The sequence below is a fragment of the Sturnira hondurensis genome, unplaced genomic scaffold (genome assembly GCF_014824575.4).
Source record: "Sturnira hondurensis isolate 20B ecotype Veracruz unplaced genomic scaffold, ASM1482457v3 Scaffold0004525, whole genome shotgun sequence".
Lineage (NCBI taxonomy): Eukaryota > Metazoa > Chordata > Mammalia > Chiroptera > Phyllostomidae > Sturnira > Sturnira hondurensis.
In genome coordinates, this window is record NW_028077156.1 from 196,964 (window position 1) to 217,438 (window position 20,475).

A 20,475-nucleotide genomic window follows, 5' to 3' on the forward strand; every position below is an offset into this window, starting at 1 on the left:
TCTCTTTGTTCTTAAATAAATTGGTATCTCTTTCTCCCTCCTCTGTGAAGATAAACTGAGAAAAAGTCAACCTTAGTTAAGGAAAGCAAATTTATTAAATATCAGTCCTACTCTCTATTAATCAAGAACAGTGCCTAAGAGATGGCGAAGGGCTCAATAGATATTTCTTGAATGACTTTTGAATGAACCACATATTTCATATTTCATTGTTTGGTAATGAGACAGTTGTAGGTGTGGGTTTTGGAGTCAAATACACATAGTCAAAGCTGGGTCTTCGCACAGATTGGCTTCATGATCTTCCTGAGATGCAGTGCTCTTTCTGTAAATATTGTTTACTACCCAAGGGTGGTGTGAGGATGAAAGGCAATATAATACACTAAAATATTTAGCATAGAGCATGTACTCAACAACTTTGACTATGATTATTTCTGATGCCTGACTATTAGACCATCGGAAGTCCGAGTTCCCAGAAGGCAGTGGATGAATATAACTTTTCAAACTTTTGTCTCTGCCCCAGCCCAGAGCACAGAAACTGGCACATGGTAACCAGCATTCAATATCAGTGTGTTGAATTAATATGTATATGTATACATTGCGTGCAGGGTAGCTCAATAACTCCAGGGCTGAAATCAATGCCTCATTCAGTCTCAAACTGTAAGTCAATTCTGTGCATAGGACGGATGTTACTGAATAAAGTATATGGATAATTCCAGTGCATGGTCATTGACCAAGTCTAAATCAGCTAATGAGTGAATGGAGTGAGTCAGGCATGGGAGTAGGAATGACTATATTGTACCCTGCCCGCCCCCTTCTAGAGAAGCAACTTTTCTACAGATGCTGCTTTTTCAAGATACAGTTTGGGATTCAATATCTACATTCAAAGCACTAGTCCTAATATGTGTATAATGTATTCAATCTAGAAAAGTAATATAATAACATCATAATTTAAAAAATAAAGGAAAAAAAGATTATCAGGGTCCCCAAATCCAAATATTACTTCTATAACCATGTCTGTTCTACTACCTGTAAGATGCTTGGTTAAATGATGTCCTTGGTCACTAGGAAACCAGTGTTGTTGCACCCTCACCTCTGAAATAAGGCCCTGCAAAATTTGGTCTATAAATACATCTGAAAAGTACTGTACTTTGAAATTATTGCAGGAGAGTGGTTTATTGTGATAAAGGCAATTCTCATTTCATGTCTATCATACTATCAAGTTCCTGTCTAGCTTTAGGCCTAATTAAATCACTTTTACATTTCTCTCTTTTAAATTTGTGTTATTTTGGTATAACACTTTATCTCCTTAGGGAAAATAAATAAAGGAACAATGTTGATAGGCATAAAGAAAGAAGGGGAGAAGGAAAGAGGGAAGAAGAGACAGCAGTTGGGTGTGAGAAAGATCTGGGCTTGTTCTCAGAAAATGTGAATACTCCTCAGCTCCATTTGCAGTCATATGTGACTCTGGGTAAACTACTCAGTCTCTTTGTGCTTTTTTGTTTATTTGCACAGTTGGAGAGAGATGTCAGTAAAGGTGGTTTATTGGATGATTTCTAGGTGCATTTTGCTTTTACTAGTTTATGTAATGGGGGACACAAACTGAAGCCAGCAGGGCAAACTGTGTGGCCTCTGTTTCTGTGAGGTAACCATGGTTTTTACACTTTTAAGTGGTTGAAGAAGGAGGTCAAGACAATAAGATGTCATGTGAAAATTATGTAAAATTGAAATTTTCATGTAAGTTTTATTAGAAGTCAGCCACAATAATTTGTTTACATATTATCTGTGGCTTGTTTCATGCCTAGAGCAGAGCTGAGTAGTTGCTAGAGACCTGATGACCCACAAAACCAAAAATATTTACTATCTAGCACTTTTCAGAAAAGTTCACCTACACCTGCTCAATGTGCATATAGTATACCTGCTTATTTTGGGTTGACCCATCTATTTTATATGATATGTGTGCTCATCAGGTATTTTTCAAAATATTATTATAATGCATAATCCCGTAAACTGCTCAGCTTCCTAAGAAGAGGGACTCTGTTTTGTTCACAATTAGAATCCTAATGCCTTACACACAGTGCAGGCATATAGCAGGTGCTCAATGTTTGTTGTTGAATAAACATTTTAACACCAGTGCCAAGCAGATTTCAAAACTCCAAAAGGAATTTCTCATCTAGTACGAACTAAGTTGCCTATTTTGGTAAGGGAGATCTAAAAACAGTATTTTAAAAACTTTTTTGCTGACCAAAATTCTTCCTGCAGAAAATCCCCACCGAATTTTAGATATGCTATGAAAAGAGAATTTAAAAAAATAAATTGGAATCGTTTTTCTGCCTACATAAAGCATATGTGAAAAATACTGGTAAGGTTGAAATGACCTCAGCTTTTTACATCCGCGTGCCACGTTTTAAAAATGCCGATTATTGGAATCCAAGGCATGGTTGTTGGAAGCACTCTGCCTTATTTATGCACAGCGGCAAAAAAAAAAAAAAAAAAAAAAAAAAAAAAAAAAAAAAAAAAAAAAAAACCCACACACAAGCCATGTGCGCTGATCAAAGTGTGTAAAGAACAAGATAAAATTTTGCATTCCTTACAAAGTAAACATGTTGCATGTTGTCTTTCAGATTTATTACAGTTGAGTCATTTCGGGACACTAGTGTGTTTCCAGAAAAAAAGAGAGAAAAGGAATCAAGCTGAGGGACTTCTCCCAGGCACTAACAACAGCAGATACCAGTATTCCAAGGCGGGTGGCGGCATGGCCAAAAAAACGCGCCGCGGCCCCTTTAAGAGGCACAGCACCTTCTCCAAGATACCATCTTGCACCAAGAGTTCACGTAAGCTCTCCACCTACCTTGCTATATCCCTTCTTGACTGGGCAGGACTGACCGGCGGGAGAGCGAGCCTTCTCATTGGGCTTGCGTGCACAGCCCTCTCTCTTCTATTGGCTCTTATGCCCGCCACTCGGCGCTATCTCCCACCCTCCTGAGCCGTTGTGCTCGGTTGAGTGAGGGCTCTTGGGTTAGTTCCTGTTAGGCCCGGGCCAGGGGAGTAGGTTGAAGTCACTTAAGATGCCTGGTGGGCTGGGGCACTGGGAGCTGTGAAGAAGGCGTGAGGAGGCGACAAGGGAAGACCGCGGCAGGCCCGAACGAGAGGGGCGGCCGAGCCCGCCTTCCCTGCACCATGCTCATAGAGGATGTGGATGCCCTCAAGTCCTGGCTGGCCAAGTTACTGGAGCCGATGTGAGTGAGCCTGGCTCGGCCGGGGCCGGCGAACGTGGGGCGTTGGGGGCCCGCGGGGGCGGGCGGGGCAGGGAAGCAGCGTGAGGGAGGGCGCCGCGGGGGGGGGGGGCCGCGGTCTGGAGGTCCCTGCGTCGTCTTCCCTGTGGTACTATCACCATTGTGGGGGGGGGGAGGGGAGGGAGAGCTAGGGGCACACATACCGTGTGGCTGTGGGGGCGGGGGGTGGCGAGGGCTTTTAAGAATAAATCTTGAGGTGCTAGGAGGGGTGGCAGGAATAGTGAGGCAGTTGAAAATATTGTTTGAGAACTGTGAGCGATATCAGGGCTATCGAGGGGGTTTTAAATGTGAATATTGGGATCTTGAAGGGAATAGCAGGATATTGAAGGCTTTACAAACAACGTTCCGAGACTAAAAGGTCTAGAAGCGGAGAGAGTATCGAGGGCCTTCTCAAAACCTGAGGGCCGGTAGGGATAGTAGGGACATTGAGAGTTAAGGAATAGTAAAGTATTTGAAAACATGGGGTCGTTGAAAGGGAAATGTAGACAGCGAAATACTTTATGAATTATTGGGAAACCTGTAAGTATGATAGCGAGGATTTTAAGGGATGTAAAAGTATTGAGTTGATAGTACTAGGAGAACTGGTGACTTTTAAATAGCATTTGGGGTTGGGGAAAAATTTGGATTTTGATATGTTCCATTGGGAGTTGTAAAGGCAATTTTGGTATCTAATAATAAATAATATTGGAGGAAAGACTGAAAGGAGTATACCTGCAGCACGTCATGATTTTTAGGTAAGGTGGAAAGGATAAGTTTTGTAAATATTGGAAGATCCAGAGGGCAACTGGAGATACTGAGTAGGAGTATTGTTGAGGTGCTGAAAAGAGTGAGAAACTTGTTTCAAGATATTTTGGTTAGTATTAGGGACCCATGAAAGGGAGAGCAGAGGTATCAACTCTTGTTTGTTTTGTAACCATTATAAAGGAGTAGGAGTGTATGTTTGGGACACGAAGGTGTCTGTAGATGGTCTCTGAAACACATCTCTTAGAGGGAAGGCTGGAGATTGGGTTGGAGAGGGTGATAATCCTCTTAGGGAAGAAGGCATGGGAAGGAAAGGGAAAGGACAGTTTCCTGCCCCCTCGTGTCTGCTGCTTATCTTTCTGTTGGAGCTGGGGGCTTTCTTGCTTCAAGAAAAGGGGTAGAGGAAGAGATGGGCAGGCTTTGATTCATTAAATCAGATCACTTTAGTGGAGGAGTTTTTCAGAGGTGGAAGTGAGGGGTAGTTTGAGAGGTGTGGAGGTAGGGTGAAGTTGGGGCAGTTGAGAAAGCTACTTCCTTCTTTATTTTTTGGTCCTCCTGAAAAATCTTGTTAACGGATTTCTGTTGTTTTGTTAACCCTGGTTTCTTGAGGTGGGATGGTAACACCTAGGAAAAGAGTCATCAGCAGTCCTCTCTGTCCATATGAAGGTAGGATGGGTAAGGGAGGCAGCATTAGGGGAATTCTGGTGTCTGAAATGGTGTTTGTATTCTGAGGATGAGGAGTATGTGACAAGAGCACAGGAAGAATAAGTGCATACTAGGGGCTGCTGAGTTTACTGTAGTGATGGTTTAAAGTGAAAGTGACTTGTTGATACACTTGAAGCTTTGTAAAAGAGATGAGCCTCTTGGATGTGCATCACACTCTTTCTGTAGTGAAAAGTTTTGGAACACAAAGATGAAGGTGGATTGTGTTGGAGGTGAGGAATAATGAAATCAATCATATATGGAAAAGGTGGGAGAAAGAAAGAACTCTGTGTTTAAAAGTTCTTTACCTTTAATGTTATTTAACATTTAAAAAAAACCATAACTGGATCCTGCTTTTTATACACATGCTATTCATGTTGCCTTGTGTGTGTGAGTGTGTGTGTGTGTGTGTGTGAGAGAGAGAGAGAGAGACTTTCATACAAGCTCTGATTTTGTTTGTTGGTAGAGAGCCTTTAAAAAGTATTGAATGTATATTTTTATGTCTTGGGTAGAAGATGACACATTTTAATATTGTTTGTTGCTTTTCTTTTAAAGCTTCCCCAAATATTTTACTCCGGGTAGTGTTTTTTTGTTTTTGTTTTTGTTTTTTTTAATTTTATTTATTTATCTTTAGAAGGGAAGGGAAGGAGAGAGAGAGAGAAATATCAATGTATGGTTACTTCTTGTGCGTTTTCTGCTGGGAACTGGCCCCTGCTGGGAACTGGCCTGCAACCCAGGCATGTGCCCTGACTGAGAATTGAACCGCGCTCTTTTGGTTCGCAGGCCTGTGCTCAATCCACTGAGCTACACCAGCCAGGTCTGGGTAATGTTTTTTGTTTTTTCTTCCTTAATGTCAAAAGTTAGTTTGGGTAGGAACGTAAATCTCCTGAAGGTCTTTTCACTCAGCTTTTTTGGCTCTATAAATGTTTGTAGATATTCAGTAATTTTGGGGGGTAAAAATTATCTTTCAAAATTATTATTTGAGTTCAGTTTCCTCATTTGTTTTGAGTTTATGTTCAACTGAAAGCATACATCATGCTCTTTTCCTTTCTGTTGTCTTTAATTTTTATTACTTTTTTAGGATTAAAAATAATCTAGAATTACTAAACTTAGACTTTACCAATATAGTGCCATTCATAGAACTAAAAAATAAAAATACTTCTTAACTCACATAAGTAATGGTTTTGGGTGGAAGTGTTAAATAGTAAATATAAATAAAGATATTACATACATTTTCATTCTTAGTATGTTGTCACGGGAGATTATTTTTTGTTTGTTTAGACATCCTAAATGTAATAAATCATATGCTGAAGAGGGTTGTGTTTGTAAGTTTACTTTTTGCCTATTCCAGATTCAAGAAAATTTTCATGGCTGATTGACATGTTGCTACAACATAGCATTTCAGAGCACTTGTTAGACTTTCAGATAGATGTAGTTGGCAATGGATGTATTGGAATCATATTGTGGTACATGATTACCCAATGCACTTTTTATTTACCTTAATTTACAGTTAACTAAATTTATAAATTTTTTTTAACTTTAGGGGTTTTTAAGCATGTTATATCTTATCACTGGTGAAACAAAGGCATGTAAGGAGGTTATTTCTAAACCAATCCAGTTTACATATTATTATTCCCTGTGGACAAGTTAGAAGTCTTATGTGCTGTAAGAGTTCATCTTTTACCTTTCTCTCTTTTTGTAGGTGTGAACATATCTGTTATTTGTACTAGAGGAAAGACAGAAGCAGGGAGCTTGGGAGAAATGACTCCTTAACTGGTGGGGAAAAACCCAGTACCATTTTTATTGGCAATGCAGTAAAGGAGAAAGAAACCACCTTAATTAAGAAGTTTCTATCTCTTTTACTACTGCTGCATAAACAGACTGAACTCACAGATCTTTTGGGGGTTCTCATCTTTCCTCATTTTCAAAATATCCTAGAGGTCCTGGCTGGGTAGTTAAGTTGATTAGAATGTCATTTTGATACACTAAGGTTGTGGGTTTGATTCCTGACAGGGTACATACAGGAATCAACTAATGGATTCCTAAATAAGTGGATCAAATTGATGTTGCACATGCATTCTCTCTTCTTCCCTCTCCCTCCCTTTTTTCCTCCCCCCTTCTCTCGCTTTAAAAATCAAGTTTTTAAAAAAAGTTCAGAATATCCTGGATATCCTAGTTGTAAATGCACATTTAGGAGATGTCATGGTTTCATTCTATCAGAAGTAACTGTTTAACTGTATGGGAACCCCTTAAAAAGTAGGGTTCTAAGTAAATCTCAGGGATATAAATTAATCACTGAAGAAATTTCTACACATTTAGAAAAAGTTCAGGCAAACCTTTTCCTTAAAATTTTTTTTATTTGTTGATTTTAGAGAGAGGGTGGGAGAAAGAGAAAGAAACATCGATTTGTTGATCCACTTATTTATGCATTCATCAGTTGACTCATGTATGTGCCCTGATTAGGGATCAAACCTACAACCTTGGCATATGAGGACGATGCTCTAACCAACTAAGCTATGTGGCCACAGCCAAGCATTTTTAAATAACATGCATTTCTACCTGAAACGTCTTTAATGGGGAATATTTTAAGTTACTTATATATATTAAATATATATAAACATATGCAATTCACTGCTGTTTGTTTGGCTTATTGTAAAAATTAGTCTTTTTGAAAAAGTGTCGTTATTTTTGGAGAGTTGTACATATCCATCCATCCTAGTTAAGCATTGTTATATATGTAAATCAGGGCATTTGGTTTCTGGTTCTGTGTCTCCAATGCATTGTGCTACTTTGGAGAAATTGCCTAACCTTTTTCTGTTGAACAGTGTTAATTTTATTATTAGCCTTTTACCTACCTCACAAACATGATTTGAATATTAATGATGCAGATATTAATAGTGCTTTGTGTACTATTAATAATGATGCAGATATATTAATAATGATGCAGATATATTAATAGTGCTTTGTGTACCCCCAAATCATTAAATATAAATGAAGTTTTATGGTTTTGCAATGTGAAAATACACTAAACTCTTTCTGCAAGAATATTTTACTTACTAATGTTAAGTAAGCACCACTGCCACTTACAAAATAATAATCAGTCTTGTGCATGACAGAGCTAGAGTCTCATACTGGGCAGGAGTTGCTAATGAAAGCTATAGACTTGATGGACAGTGTTTGTGAGTACAGGCCATATTAGGGTCTTTGTAAGTATACTAGGAGACTGAATATGGTATTGCCATCTCTGATAGAAAAGGCAGCAATAAGGTTCACAGACTGAGATCATTTTATTGGTTCATATTTATTGGTTTAGTGGTCATGAGAGGTATACTTTGATTTAACTCTGTAGAGTTTACATGCTGCTGTAGGTTTGCAACTTTTATCAAGTTAAACTGACTAGTAATCTCTGCAGTTGCTCAAATGGTAGGAAAAATGGTCACTTTGCAGCTGTTAGACTTTACATCTGTGATAAATAAACTACTAGGGTGAAATGAAGTATTTTGGAGGTATGTTCATAAAGTTGAGAAGTACTGATAATTTTCTCACATGTACTTAATAGCTTCAAAGAATTAGTGTGTCTTTAAAGTGCTGTAGCACTTGTTCAAGGAAACTGACTATTCACTGTTTCGTAGAAGAGGACTTATTTTGACCAGAAGACTTCTTGGCAAGTTTTAGTATACTAAGTTAAGAACATATTTGTTCTTATGTTTATTGCTATGCCTCCTAGGTATGTCTGACTTCATTCTTCTGGCCCAACTGCTATAGACTAGAAGCCATTAGCCATTAGCTAGAAGCCATTCTGGCTTCTAGCCTATAGAATTTGGGCCAGAAGAATGAAGTTCTGTATATCCTACAACTGTCTTCTCATCCTCTCACAGTGTTGTCACTTCCTTATTAATCCCCCTCCTTTTTTAAGTCCTCACCTGAGGATATATTTTTTGAGTTGAGAGAGTGAGACAGAGAGACAGAGAGAAAGGAACATAATGTGAGAGAGAAGCATCAATTGGTTGCCTCCTGTACCTGTCCGGACTGGGGATCGAACATGCAACCTTTTGGCGTATGAGACAGTGCTCCAACCAAGTGAGCCACCAGGCCAGTGCATTAACTCCCTTTTTAACCATTTGTTATTTTGTACTGTAATTATTTGTTTTCATACCTAACTCTTGGCCAGTGACTGCCCAATCACTTTGTGGGGCAAAGTCTGTCTTGCCCAAAGTAATCCATTACCCAGAAAGATGCTTGGTACTTGGTAAATATTCAGTAAAAGTTTAAATGAATCCATATGTATATTTAGGTTAGCGGACTATTAGAAAAGTAATGGTCCAATATTCTGGGTATCCTTCCAGAATAAAGGACTTCTGCTCTAGGACCCATAGTCCAAGTACCAAAGTGATAGTTGCAGCTTACCCATGCATGTATATATTTTCCCCCAAATAAATACAGCTTGGTTTTATTTCATATCATATTCATTCATGAAAGCCCCCTAAGTCATTAAGGGAAAGATGAAAACTTTTATTTGAAAAGAAGTAGAAGTACCAGACTTCTGCCAAGATGGAGGCGTAGGTGGAAACACTGTGCCTTCTCCCACAACCAAGTTTGAATACAACAAAGGTTTGGAGAACAAAGACGCAGCCAAAGAACAGAAAATTGAACTATATGGAAGTCCGACAACGATGAACTGTTCAACTGAACCGGTAAGAGGGGCGGAGCCAGCAGTGGAGCAGGGGACAGGCAAGAAAGATCCCCCAACTCCAGGCACCCAGGCAGCTCTGCGTCGGGCTGACCCAGTAAGGGCTTGGGGCGGCGGGCTGGCTGCGGTCCCACATTCTCGAGCAGATAAACCAGCAAAGGAGTGAGCAGTGAGACAGACCACGCAGGCCCCAGAGGGTGAACCCAGCAGCAAGCTGACCGCGGTCTCACATTCACACGCAGTGGGACAGATCTCGAGAGAGGCAGTAGACAGGGCCCACCATTGCTTTCCTTTGGCCCCACCCCCACATACAACATCACAACCCAGCAACTGAGTTGCCCTGCTCTGGTGAACACCCAGGGCTCTGCTCCTCATATGTAACAGGCACGAACAGTCAAAAATATGGCTCAAGAAGAACTCATAGCCCCAGAGCCAATAACTGTAAGTGACCAGGAAATAGTGAACCTCTCAGATGCAAAATTCAAGACACTGGTGATCAGGATGCTCACAGAACTGGTTGATTATATATAGTCACAAATTAGAGGAACATATGAAGGCTAAACTAATTGAAATGAAGGGAAATGCACAGGAAGCCAATAGTGATGGAAAGGAGAGTGGGACTCAAATCAAGGGAGTGGATCAGAAGGAAGAATGAAACATCCAACCAGAAAAGAATGAAGAAACAAGAATTCAAAAAAATGGGGAGAGGCTTAGGAACCTTCAGGACATCTTTAAACATTCCAACATCCGAATTATAGGGGTATTAGAAGAGGAAGAGGAAGAGTGACAAGTGGAAAACTTATTTGAACAGGTAATAAAGGAGAACTTCCCCAATCTGGTAAAGGAAATAGACTTCCAGGAAGTCTAGGAAGCTCAGAGAGTCCCAAAGAAGTTGGACCCAAGAAGGAACACACCAAGGCACATCATCATTATATTAGCCAAGATTAAAATGAAGGAGAGTATCCTAGAAGCAGCAAGAGATAAGGGGACAGTCACCTACAAAGGAGTTCCCATCAGACTGTCAGTGGATTTCTCAAAAGAGACCTTACAGGCAAGAAGGGGCTGGAAAGAAGTATTCCAGGTCATGAAATTCAAAGACCTCCATCCAAGATTGCTCTATCCAGCAAAGCTCTCATTTAGAATTGAAGGGCAGCTAAAGTGCTTCTCAGATAAGATCAAATTGTAGGAGTTCAACATCACCAAGCCCTTATTATAAGAAACGTTAAAGGGACTTATCTAAGAAAAAGATGATAAAAACTATGAACAGTGAGTGAAAGGACAGCAAACTCACAGTTACTAACAACCACACCTAAAACAAAAGCAAACCAAGAGGACAGCTAGATCAGGAGCAAAACCATAGAAATGAAGAACACATGGAGGGTTAGCAAGAGGGGAGTGGGAGGAGGAGAAGGGGGGAGAAGATACAGAAAATAAGTAGCATGGACGGTAGGTAGAAAACAGATAGGGGGAGGGCAAGAATAGTGGGGGAAATATAGAATCTAAAGAACTTGAGATACGTGGTCATAAACTAAAGGGGAGAAGGGTGGGGGAGGGGGTGTGTAGGGTAGAGGGGAATGAAGGGAGGAATAGAACAACTGTAATGGTATAATCAATAAAATATATTGAATTTTAAAAAAAGTAGAAGTACTAATATTTATCTTTAATATGTGTTAACAGGTTCTCACAACTTAATAGTTACTCACTTAATACTCTTTGAGGACCCCAAGCTCAGATTTTACTTATTTTTCCAATACTGTCTTATCAAAGGAATAATCCGATCACAGATCCCAGAGGCAGACTTTTTGTTCTTTTATTTATTACTTGTTTAAGAAAGTAAAAATAAAAGTATCGTACAACAAATACAGAAAGGAGAGAAAAGAATAACATTTTTATGAAGTTTTAAAAAGATTTTATTTATTTACTTTTAGAGAGTGGGGAAAGGGGAGAAAGAGAGAGAAACATCAATGTGTGGTTGCCTCTCGCACACCCCATATTCGGGGCCTGGCCTGCAACCCAGGCATGTGCCCTGACTGGAAATCGTACTGGCGACCCTTTAGTTCACAGCCTGCGCTCAAATGCACTGGGATACACCAGCCAGGGCTACAGTATTTTAACTTGATTTCTTCAATTGACATTACATCAGAAGCATTTTTCATATTTCTGTATTGTCTTTATAACCATCACTTTGCTGTTTTTTAATTAGAAAATATGTATGTTTGTTGATTTTACAGAGTGGAAGGGGACGAAAGGGAAGCATGGATGTGAGAGAGAAACATCAGTTGGTTGCCTCCCATACACACCCAACATGTGATCAAACCCACAAACTTTTAGTGTACTGGGCAATGCTCTCACCAACTCAGTCACACTAGTCAGGGGGCTACAGCCATCACTTTGGATGCCCGATGTTTCATAAACATTCAACAATCAGAATGATTACTTTGACTTTATCTTTTCTGTTTAAAAATAATGCTCTTTTTTATACACTAAAAATTATGTTTTTAGTGTCTCTTAGGAACCAGTATTGTTTTCTGTATTTGGCTTTATCCTGAGCTTAGTTTCCCATAAGCACAGCTACTATACAAGTCAAAGAATGTGAACATTTAAAATTTATTTATTTTTAGAGAGAGGGGAAGGGAGGGAGTAGGGAGGGAGGGAGGGAAACATTGATCACTTGCCTCTCGGCACATGCCCTGACTCATCTGAACCTGGGACAGAACCACAACCCGGGAAACTAGCGACCTTTCCCTTTGAGGGACAACACCCAACCAACTGAGCCATGCCGGTCAGGGCTACTTTTTTATTTTTAAAATAGCTTAAGAGATAGATAATTTAGACATGTTCTTAGAACATTGTTATGCAAGATGTAAATTTTAAGGTCTTTACATCTGTAACTTCATAAAACTTTAGGAACTTTTTCTTTAAACTGAAAGGTAACTGTTGAGACAAATTAATTTCACATGTAGATATACATTGGAAAACTGTATGTGCTGTAAAGTAGATTTTACTTGTGTGGAATTGCAGCTTGCTTTTAGTTTCATGGGTTTTAGTTTCGTCTGCCTGATCTTGCCTGATTTTGATTGGATCACTTAATTTGTCTAATATATGCAGATTTAGTTACCTGTAAAATGAATGATAATTAATTGATTATGCTGTTAAGGCATTTTAAAGACTCTAGGAGAATAGTAATTTTAGATAAGTATTATTACCTTTTAAAATCTCTTTGTTATAAGCCCCTTTTGTCTAGAAATGTATATAACATAGCAATGAAGCCAAAATTTTCAAATCTTTTTATTCCAAAGTATACTGGATCTGTAGATAAGCAAAAATGAATTTTGGTTAACTTTGGTTACAAATAAATAGCTGAAAGGTTTTACTCTTCTTGGATATTGCTTCTTGAGTAAGAAACAGAAGTGGTCCGGCATTTGTCTTATTCTCTTAGTCATGTGCACAATTTGATGACACACTTTTTTTTTTTAAAGATTTTATTTATTTATTTATCTTTAGAGGGGAAGGAGAGAGGGAGAGAAACATCAATGTATGGTTGCCTCTTGTGCGTCCCTGCTGGTAGTTAGCCTGCAAGGAACTGGCCTGCAACCCAGGCATGTGCCCTGACTGGGAATCGAACCGCGATCGTCTGGTTCGCAGGCCCGTGCTCAATCCACTGAGCTACGCCAGCCAGGGCTTGATGACACACTTTTGAATGTCTCATTGTGCTTCTTAGCATGCGACCATAGCTGCTACAGTATTGTAATTGCCTGTTTTTCAAGATTTTGTAGTAAGGGGTGGTGAAAGAATAAGAAAGACTAAACATAAAAGTACAGAAAATTACAATAAAATTCCCCATTGTTTTTAAGTTTTACCATTCAGTTGGTGCCAGTTATTTTTTTAAGCTTTTATTTATTTTTAGAGAGAGGGGAAGGGAGGGAGAGAAACATGGATGTGAGAGAAAACCAAAGATATGTTGCCTCTCCCCAACTGGGGACCAGACCCTCAGTCCAGGCATGACCAGGCTGACTGGGAATCAAACCGGTGACCTCTTGCTTTTGCAGGACAATGCCCAACCAGCTGGGCTACACTAGTCAGGCCATGGTGCCAGTTATTGTTTCAGACTGGCAGTTTTACCTCTGTAGGGCACTTTATGGCTGCATATTAGGAGCCATTAATTTAAATGATCCCATTCCTTTGGCTACAAACATATTTTTGTATTTGGTGCAGAATTCTGCCAGTTATTAACAGTTAGTTCACTCGCATTAAATAAGTATTTAGAGTCAGCGATCACTTTCTTTTCCTTGTGTCTAGTATTCTCCTCTTGTACCTCCTACAACTATTTATCTTGAGTTTTGACACCATCACATCAAAATACATTTCATCAGGAGCAGCCTAACTCGACATTTGTTTTCAGAGTCTAAATACTAAGTATATGTATAAGATATTTGGCTATGTTTAACCCACCTCATTTATCCAGTACTCTTGAGTGTTTTGCCTGTTTTTCACTAGAACCCTTATATCCCTACCCAGCATTATTCTGTTAGGTCATGAGTCTTCTTGAATATTCTCATAACACCAGAAAAAATAATATTGCCTCTTTATGCCATTCTTATTTTTTCAAAAAGATTTTATTTATTTATTTCGAAAGAGGGGAAGAGAGGGATGAGGGGTAGAGAAATATCGATGTTGGAGAGGATCTGTTGCCTCTTGCACCCCCTGCAGCCAGGGACCTGGCCCCCAACCCAGGCACATACCCTGACTGGGAATTGAGCCAGGGACCTTTTGGTTTGCAGGAGCATGTCCAAATCGCTGAGCCACTCCAGTCATGGCATTCTGACTTCTTTTTAAAAATCTGTGCTCGCTGGTGTGGCTCAGCAGATTGAGCACCAGCCTGAAGATCACAGGGTTGCCAGTTCCGTTTGGTCAGGGTCACATGCCTGGGTTGCTGGCCAGGTCCCTGGCTGGGGGCGTGTGTGAGGTAGCCAATTGGTGTTTGTCTCACACATTGATACTTCTTTCCTACTTGTTCTTCCTACCTTCCCCTCTCTCTAAAAATAAATAAATAAAATCTTTCAAAAATCTTTCTTTTCCCCTGCATTTATCAGGATCTGAACTTTCTAAGTAAAGATAGATATGTGATTCCCCTCTCCATTTGAATGTTGATAAGAATTGTACTGATCAGTGTGTTCTTGGGAGTGAAATTAAGTCTACGTACGTATTTCTGTTTTGAGGTAGTAATGGGATAGCCAAGGTGGACATGGCATGTGTAACTTTTTTGAAGGTAGAAATGCTATATATCCATTTTAGATTTAAACGATTGGATTTACTAAGGTAATTTGTTCAAAATGATCCAAACTGAAATTTACACATTTTACTTGAGAAAAATGCTAACTTTCTTTTAAATTGCATGTGTTTATTAATATGTAACTCATCATCTTTGACTCTTATAGTCTCTCCTAGTGCATTTTGACCTTTGCCCATAATTTATTTTTATTTGCTCTGAGTTTTATAAAATTGACAGTCATTGAAATTTGCTTTTAGAATTTGGTGCATGAATATGCATGTATGTTTTAAGAACTTTTCCCACAAAACCTTAATATTGGTGATGAAAAAATTCTATTTTATTGAATTTTATTCAGATTAATTTATTGAATTACAAACTTTAAAAAGAGACCAAAAGGAGAAAGTAAAAGTGTGGGTGCTTGGTCTTTTTTTGTTTGTTTGCTAATCTCATAAAGTTGTTGGAAATGTGATTGATACTCTTGAGCTGAAACTAACTTTCTGGTTGATAGGGGAGTCCCAAAGATTATGGAACAAGAATCATTAGATTTGAATAGTATTTGACAGGGATATGATCACTTTGCTTTCATATTAATTTTAATTACTGTGATCCTGAGTTTTTTAATTTTAGCTTTGCAACAACCCTATGAAGCCATAAAAGATGTGTTACTTAAATGTACATTCATGAGGGAAATAGAATATTAAAAAATACATATTTACAGCATAAAACTTTCACTTTGATGTAAAGTAGATAAAATGTTAAGTCTGACACATTGCTATATGTCAGGAGGTGGCAACTTGAGGATCATATGCTGCCCTGGCATAGGAGAAGATTTTGGTTTTCAAAGTTGGGTTACTACTGACTAGGCAAAAAATGTGAAGCAGGTCAAGGTTATCTCTACTACTCTTCCACTACTTTTCTTAGCCTTTCTGTTCTAACTCCCAGATCTTTTCTCTCTTGCTTCTAGCTACTAAAATGTTTGCCAGTAATAATTAAGGTACCACCCTTTTTGTGTTCTCACTTTTTAAAAAAGGTTCTTAAGATACTCACGAGGTAGATGAACAATGTATTTATCGCCATTTTGGGATGCTGGTTCTTGGAGTTATAGGGAATGGGGGAAATTGTCCTGCCACTTTTGCTCCTTCTTTCTCATTGGTCACATGGAACAGATAGCTCCAAAGACATTGAGATTTGGTTCAAAATTCTGGGTATAATTAGAATACCGAGAAGAGGAGACAAACTATTTTATGAAAATGAGCAGAAAAGGAAGATCTTACTTGTTTTCTGTGTGTGCTGTTTGTTATAATAGTCGCCTGTGTTTGCAGTCACTTTAGAATAGAGTTTTCACCTTGAGCTTTCCAAAATAGAGGTGATTTCATTAATGATACTACATTTGGAGGGGAAAAATTTAAAATTTTGTGTTGTCTCTTTAACTAGATGTGATGCTGACCCTTCAGCCTTAGCCAACTATGTAGTAGCACTGGTCAAGAAGGACAAACCTGAGAAAGAATTGAAAGCCTTTTGTGCTGATCAACTTGACGTCTTTTTACAAAAAGGTAATTATTATGGGCCTTCCTTCAAGCATTTAAGATTTTCAATTTAAAATTTCCTGATAAAGTCTTGAAGATGCAAGCTTGAAAGGAAATTGGTCAGTGTCCTTTAATACTTGAATATACCCATTCGTGCTTAATTATTTATCATGTATTTTGGCAGAACTGTTTTTCCCTTTCCTTGTCTCTTTCTTTGCTATGTTAAGGCAGTGTTAACTAATGGTTTTTAGGTGAACAGGTCCCTTGTGGCTTGTGGCAGGGCCACAATCAAGCCCTTGTGGCTTGATTGGTGGGGGTGCGATTTCAGAGTAATGAAACTGCTTATTCTTACTGTTTATTAAGGTAATGAAGCTATTTTTTCCTCCTTTTGGCTGGGGCTTTTTGCTATCCAAGAAGAGATGGGCATAATCCTCTTTTCTTTGTGCCTTTAACTTCCCATCTTTTTACCAAAGTCCTTTCTGTAGTACACAAAGATTCCTAGAGTTCTCTTCTGCTGCTTTTCTGACCTCATTTCCTACCTGCCCCCCTAGTGTTTATTCTAGCCACACTGACTACCTTGCTGTTTTTTTCAGCATGCCTAACATGTTCTTAACCCAGGACTTTTGAATTCTCTTTAATCTTTCTGGAGCATGGTTTCTCCCTTATGGTTTCTGTTTTCTTTTCAAATGTCATCTTAGAGCAGTAATTTTCAACCTTTTTTTTAATCTCATGGCACATATAAACTAATTATTAAAATTCTGTGGCATACCAAAAAATACATTTTTTGCCAATCTTGACCAAAAATTAGTTATAATTTTGATTCATTCACACTGGACAGCTATTGTTGTGTTGGTTGTCATTTTTTTAAATTTCGCAATCTAAAGGTAAAGAGCTCAGTGCCTCTAACTGAATAGTTAGGTGTTGCATGTTTTAGAAATTCTTGGGGCACACCAATTGAAAATCTCTTAGTTTCTTCTGAGTGCCCCGTATGCTCATGCCTGTAGTCACTCTCTCCTCTTCCCAATCTTGCTTTACTTATTTTTTTCATGGCACTTGTCATTCACTTGCATGTCAAATGTTGATTTTCCTGTTTATATGTATCTCTCCCCCAAACCCCATTTTGTCTTTCCATTTGTTGAGTAGAGACTTGGAACCTACAGTGCCTGGCACTCAGAAGATATTCCATAAATATTGCTGAATACAAGAACAGAAATTTGGATTATTTACACTTACTGATTGATCTAGATATTTATTGGTGGTGGTCCTTTAACTCATATTTACTGAGAAAGAAAAGATAGTAATTGAGGTTCCTCAGTCTAAAACGCAAGATTACACATTTTTTGTGCTATTTTACGGCTTTTCTATAAAAAAATTACTGATATCTAAAGAATTTCTCCCCAATATATATGAGTATTTTCTTTTGTAAGTATATTAATTTGTATTACTCAGTTTCCATTAAAGATGAGTCCTGTAACATGTAGAGCCAAGTAAAACATTGCAAAGACATTTGAGGTAAGAGGCAAATGTATGTTTAGGCATCTAAGAATTCCTTGTTCTAAAAGCTTTAACATTTTTAGTAATTTTTTTTAAAGAATTAACAAAAGCAATACACAAGAAGAAGAATTTTAAAGAACATTTTTTAAAGAAGAAGGAAATAAATTGCCATACATTTGCCACCATAGAGAAAATAACTGATCATAAAAATAAAGGCTTTTCAAGGGTTTGATTATTTTTTAAAGTTATCTAACAGTTAACAAAGTGTAACAGTTTTATAATCATGAAAAATAACACAAATTAATAGCATAAAGATGCTTTTCTGTAGGAAAATGAGATGTTTTAGAAATAGCTGTTTATGTAAAATGTGTAATTACAATGTAAGCAGAGTCTATGTTGTACTTTTAATATGCTCTTTATTCCTTAGGACAGGACCAATGAAAGTTTTAAAAATTTGATTCAAATAACAAATATTTTGATATTTATATTTTTAATAAATTCATCTGGTTCTCTCAGTCTGAAAACGTTTCAAAACTGAGCTGCCTTTAAAACACAAAAAGATACTTTCACATAATTTTCAAATACTTTTAATTAAACTTTTGAGTAGGCAGTGTATGTAATCCAGCAATATAAAGAGGTGCTGTGAAAATTGTCTCTCATCTGTCTTTTATCTGCTCTCTTCCCACTGCCAGTACACATTTTTTTGTGTCTTGTCAGTTTTTTGCAAATATAAACATACAAATATTATATCTTTGAGAACTGATATTATCAGTACTCATTCTTTCTACATTTACTATGTATTCTGTTGCATGTTTGTCACATAATTTATTTAGCTAGTCTCTTATTCATGGAAATTTGTTTTTCCCCCAATTGCTTACTGTTAAATACTGAAAAAAAACCCTGGAATTATCTTCAGGAGGGTGGGCCCCTTGTAGTACAGGCTTCTGCTATGTGAGTGTTCTAGGAACCCACCTGTATCAGTGTACTGACTGGCTTTGTTGTGAGGCGCTGTGTTCAGCTTCAGTTAATTTTTTTAAAGATTCTTTCACTGCATTTGCCCATTTCACAATGGGTGATTTACCAGTGCACCCGCCTGCACCTTCCTGAGTGTTTGGCAGTTTTTTACCAGAAACGGCGTGAGCCCCATGCCCCACCCACCCTATTCACCTGATTTCACCCTGAGCGACTTAAAAATTTCCCTGAATGAGAAAAGTCCTCAGAGGGGAATGTTTTGCCAGTGTGGAAGAGGCGAAACAAGACAGCAGAAGGACTGAAAGGGATCAAAATCGAGGGGTTCAAAACTGTTTTTGAGCAATGGAAAAAAATGTCTCAATAGGTGTATTGCATCAAATGGAGAATACTTTGAAGGAAACTGAAGTTTAAACATGAGAATAAATACACAATTTTTTATAAATTCTGGTTTTTGGGGGTGTCGCCTACATACATTATTTTGTGCATGTGCAAGTATGTGCAAAGGATCTAAAAGCCCAGAGGTCCGATTCTCTTCCCAAAGGGGTTAGACTCATTTTTAGTTCCATCAGTAGTATATGAGATGTTTAATTTTCCTCTGCTTTGTTAATAGAGTGTGTATTGTCAAATTTTTAGTTTCTGTTTAGGTAATACTTAAGTAGTATTTTATTTTTCTTCAGAAACTTCAGGTTTTGTGGATAAACTATTTGAAAGTCTCTATACTAAGAACTACCTTTCACCTTTGGAACCGGTTAAGCCTGAGCCAAAACCACCAGTCCAAGAAAAAGAAGAAATTAAAGAAGAGGTAATGCAAAGTTTTCTTTGGCTTTTGGGGCATCTTAGGTTCTGTTAATTAATATTTTTAATTGGAAGTTGACCTCTTTTGAAGTGATTATCTATTGATTGAAGTTTGTGGGGCATGGGCATGGTGTACATTATCTTTCAGGGCTTCTTAGTTCCCTGGCCTTTGAAGAGTTGGAAGAATTTTGGATTGCTTGTTTAGAGATCCAAGAAATATTTTAGTAATATTGAAGAATTCACAGAATTCATATCCAGTGATTTTTAGAAAAAGAAAGCTTAGGTAAACATATAGGTTTAACTAGAATTAAAGTACTAATGAAAACTCAAGAAAACTCATTAGGTAACACATTTTCATAGAAATAGAGAAACCATTCCCTCTTTTTTAACCAAATAGAGTTTTTTATAGTTAATGTAATTATAAATGTCACTCCTAGGACAGAAAAGGGAAAAAAATGTTTTTCCAATTTTGAAATACAAAAACATGGTTATAGGTGGTTTGAATTTTTGTGTCAAAGAAGAAATTTTACAAAGTTCATTTTGTAATTCTTTGTATGTATACATAACATAATACTATGATAAGTCTGTAAGTTTTAGAAGCAAGCTGCATGAATTAAAAATACTGATTGGCCAAAAAGTTCATTTGTTTTTGGTAAGATGTCTCTACTAGTGCTTAGGTATCTTTAATTTCTTTTTTTTTAAATTTATTTAAAATACATTTTATTGATTATACCATTACAGTTGTTCTATTCCCCCCCTTCATTCCCCTCCACCCACACACTCCCTCCCCCACCATTCTCCCCCCCTTAGTTTATAACCACGTGTCTCAAGTTCTTTAGATTCTATATTTCCCCCACTATTGCCCTTCCCCCTATCTATTTTCTACCTACTGTCTATGCTATTTTCTGTACCTTCTCCCCCCTCTCCCCTGTTGCTAACCCTCCATGTGTTCTTCATTTCTATGGTTCCACTCCTGATCTAGCTGTCCTCTAG

At 38.0% G+C, this 20,475-nt stretch overlaps 1 protein-coding gene across 2 annotated transcripts in view; it reads left to right on the forward strand.

Annotated features, from left to right (window-relative positions):
• The first annotated feature begins 2,977 nt into the window (after positions 1-2,977).
• Positions 2,978-20,475, forward strand: part of RBM27 (RNA binding motif protein 27) — an 82,203-nt gene continuing 64,705 nt past the window's right edge. For both annotated transcript variants that reach the window (XM_037045919.1, XM_037045920.1), the window contains exons 1-3: positions 2,978-3,233; positions 16,130-16,248; positions 19,365-19,489. In XM_037045919.1, coding sequence (XP_036901814.1) covers positions 3,175-3,233; positions 16,130-16,248; positions 19,365-19,489 — 303 coding nt within the window. In that variant the 5' untranslated portion in view covers positions 2,978-3,174. The remainder of the gene's footprint in view (positions 3,234-16,129; positions 16,249-19,364; positions 19,490-20,475) is intronic.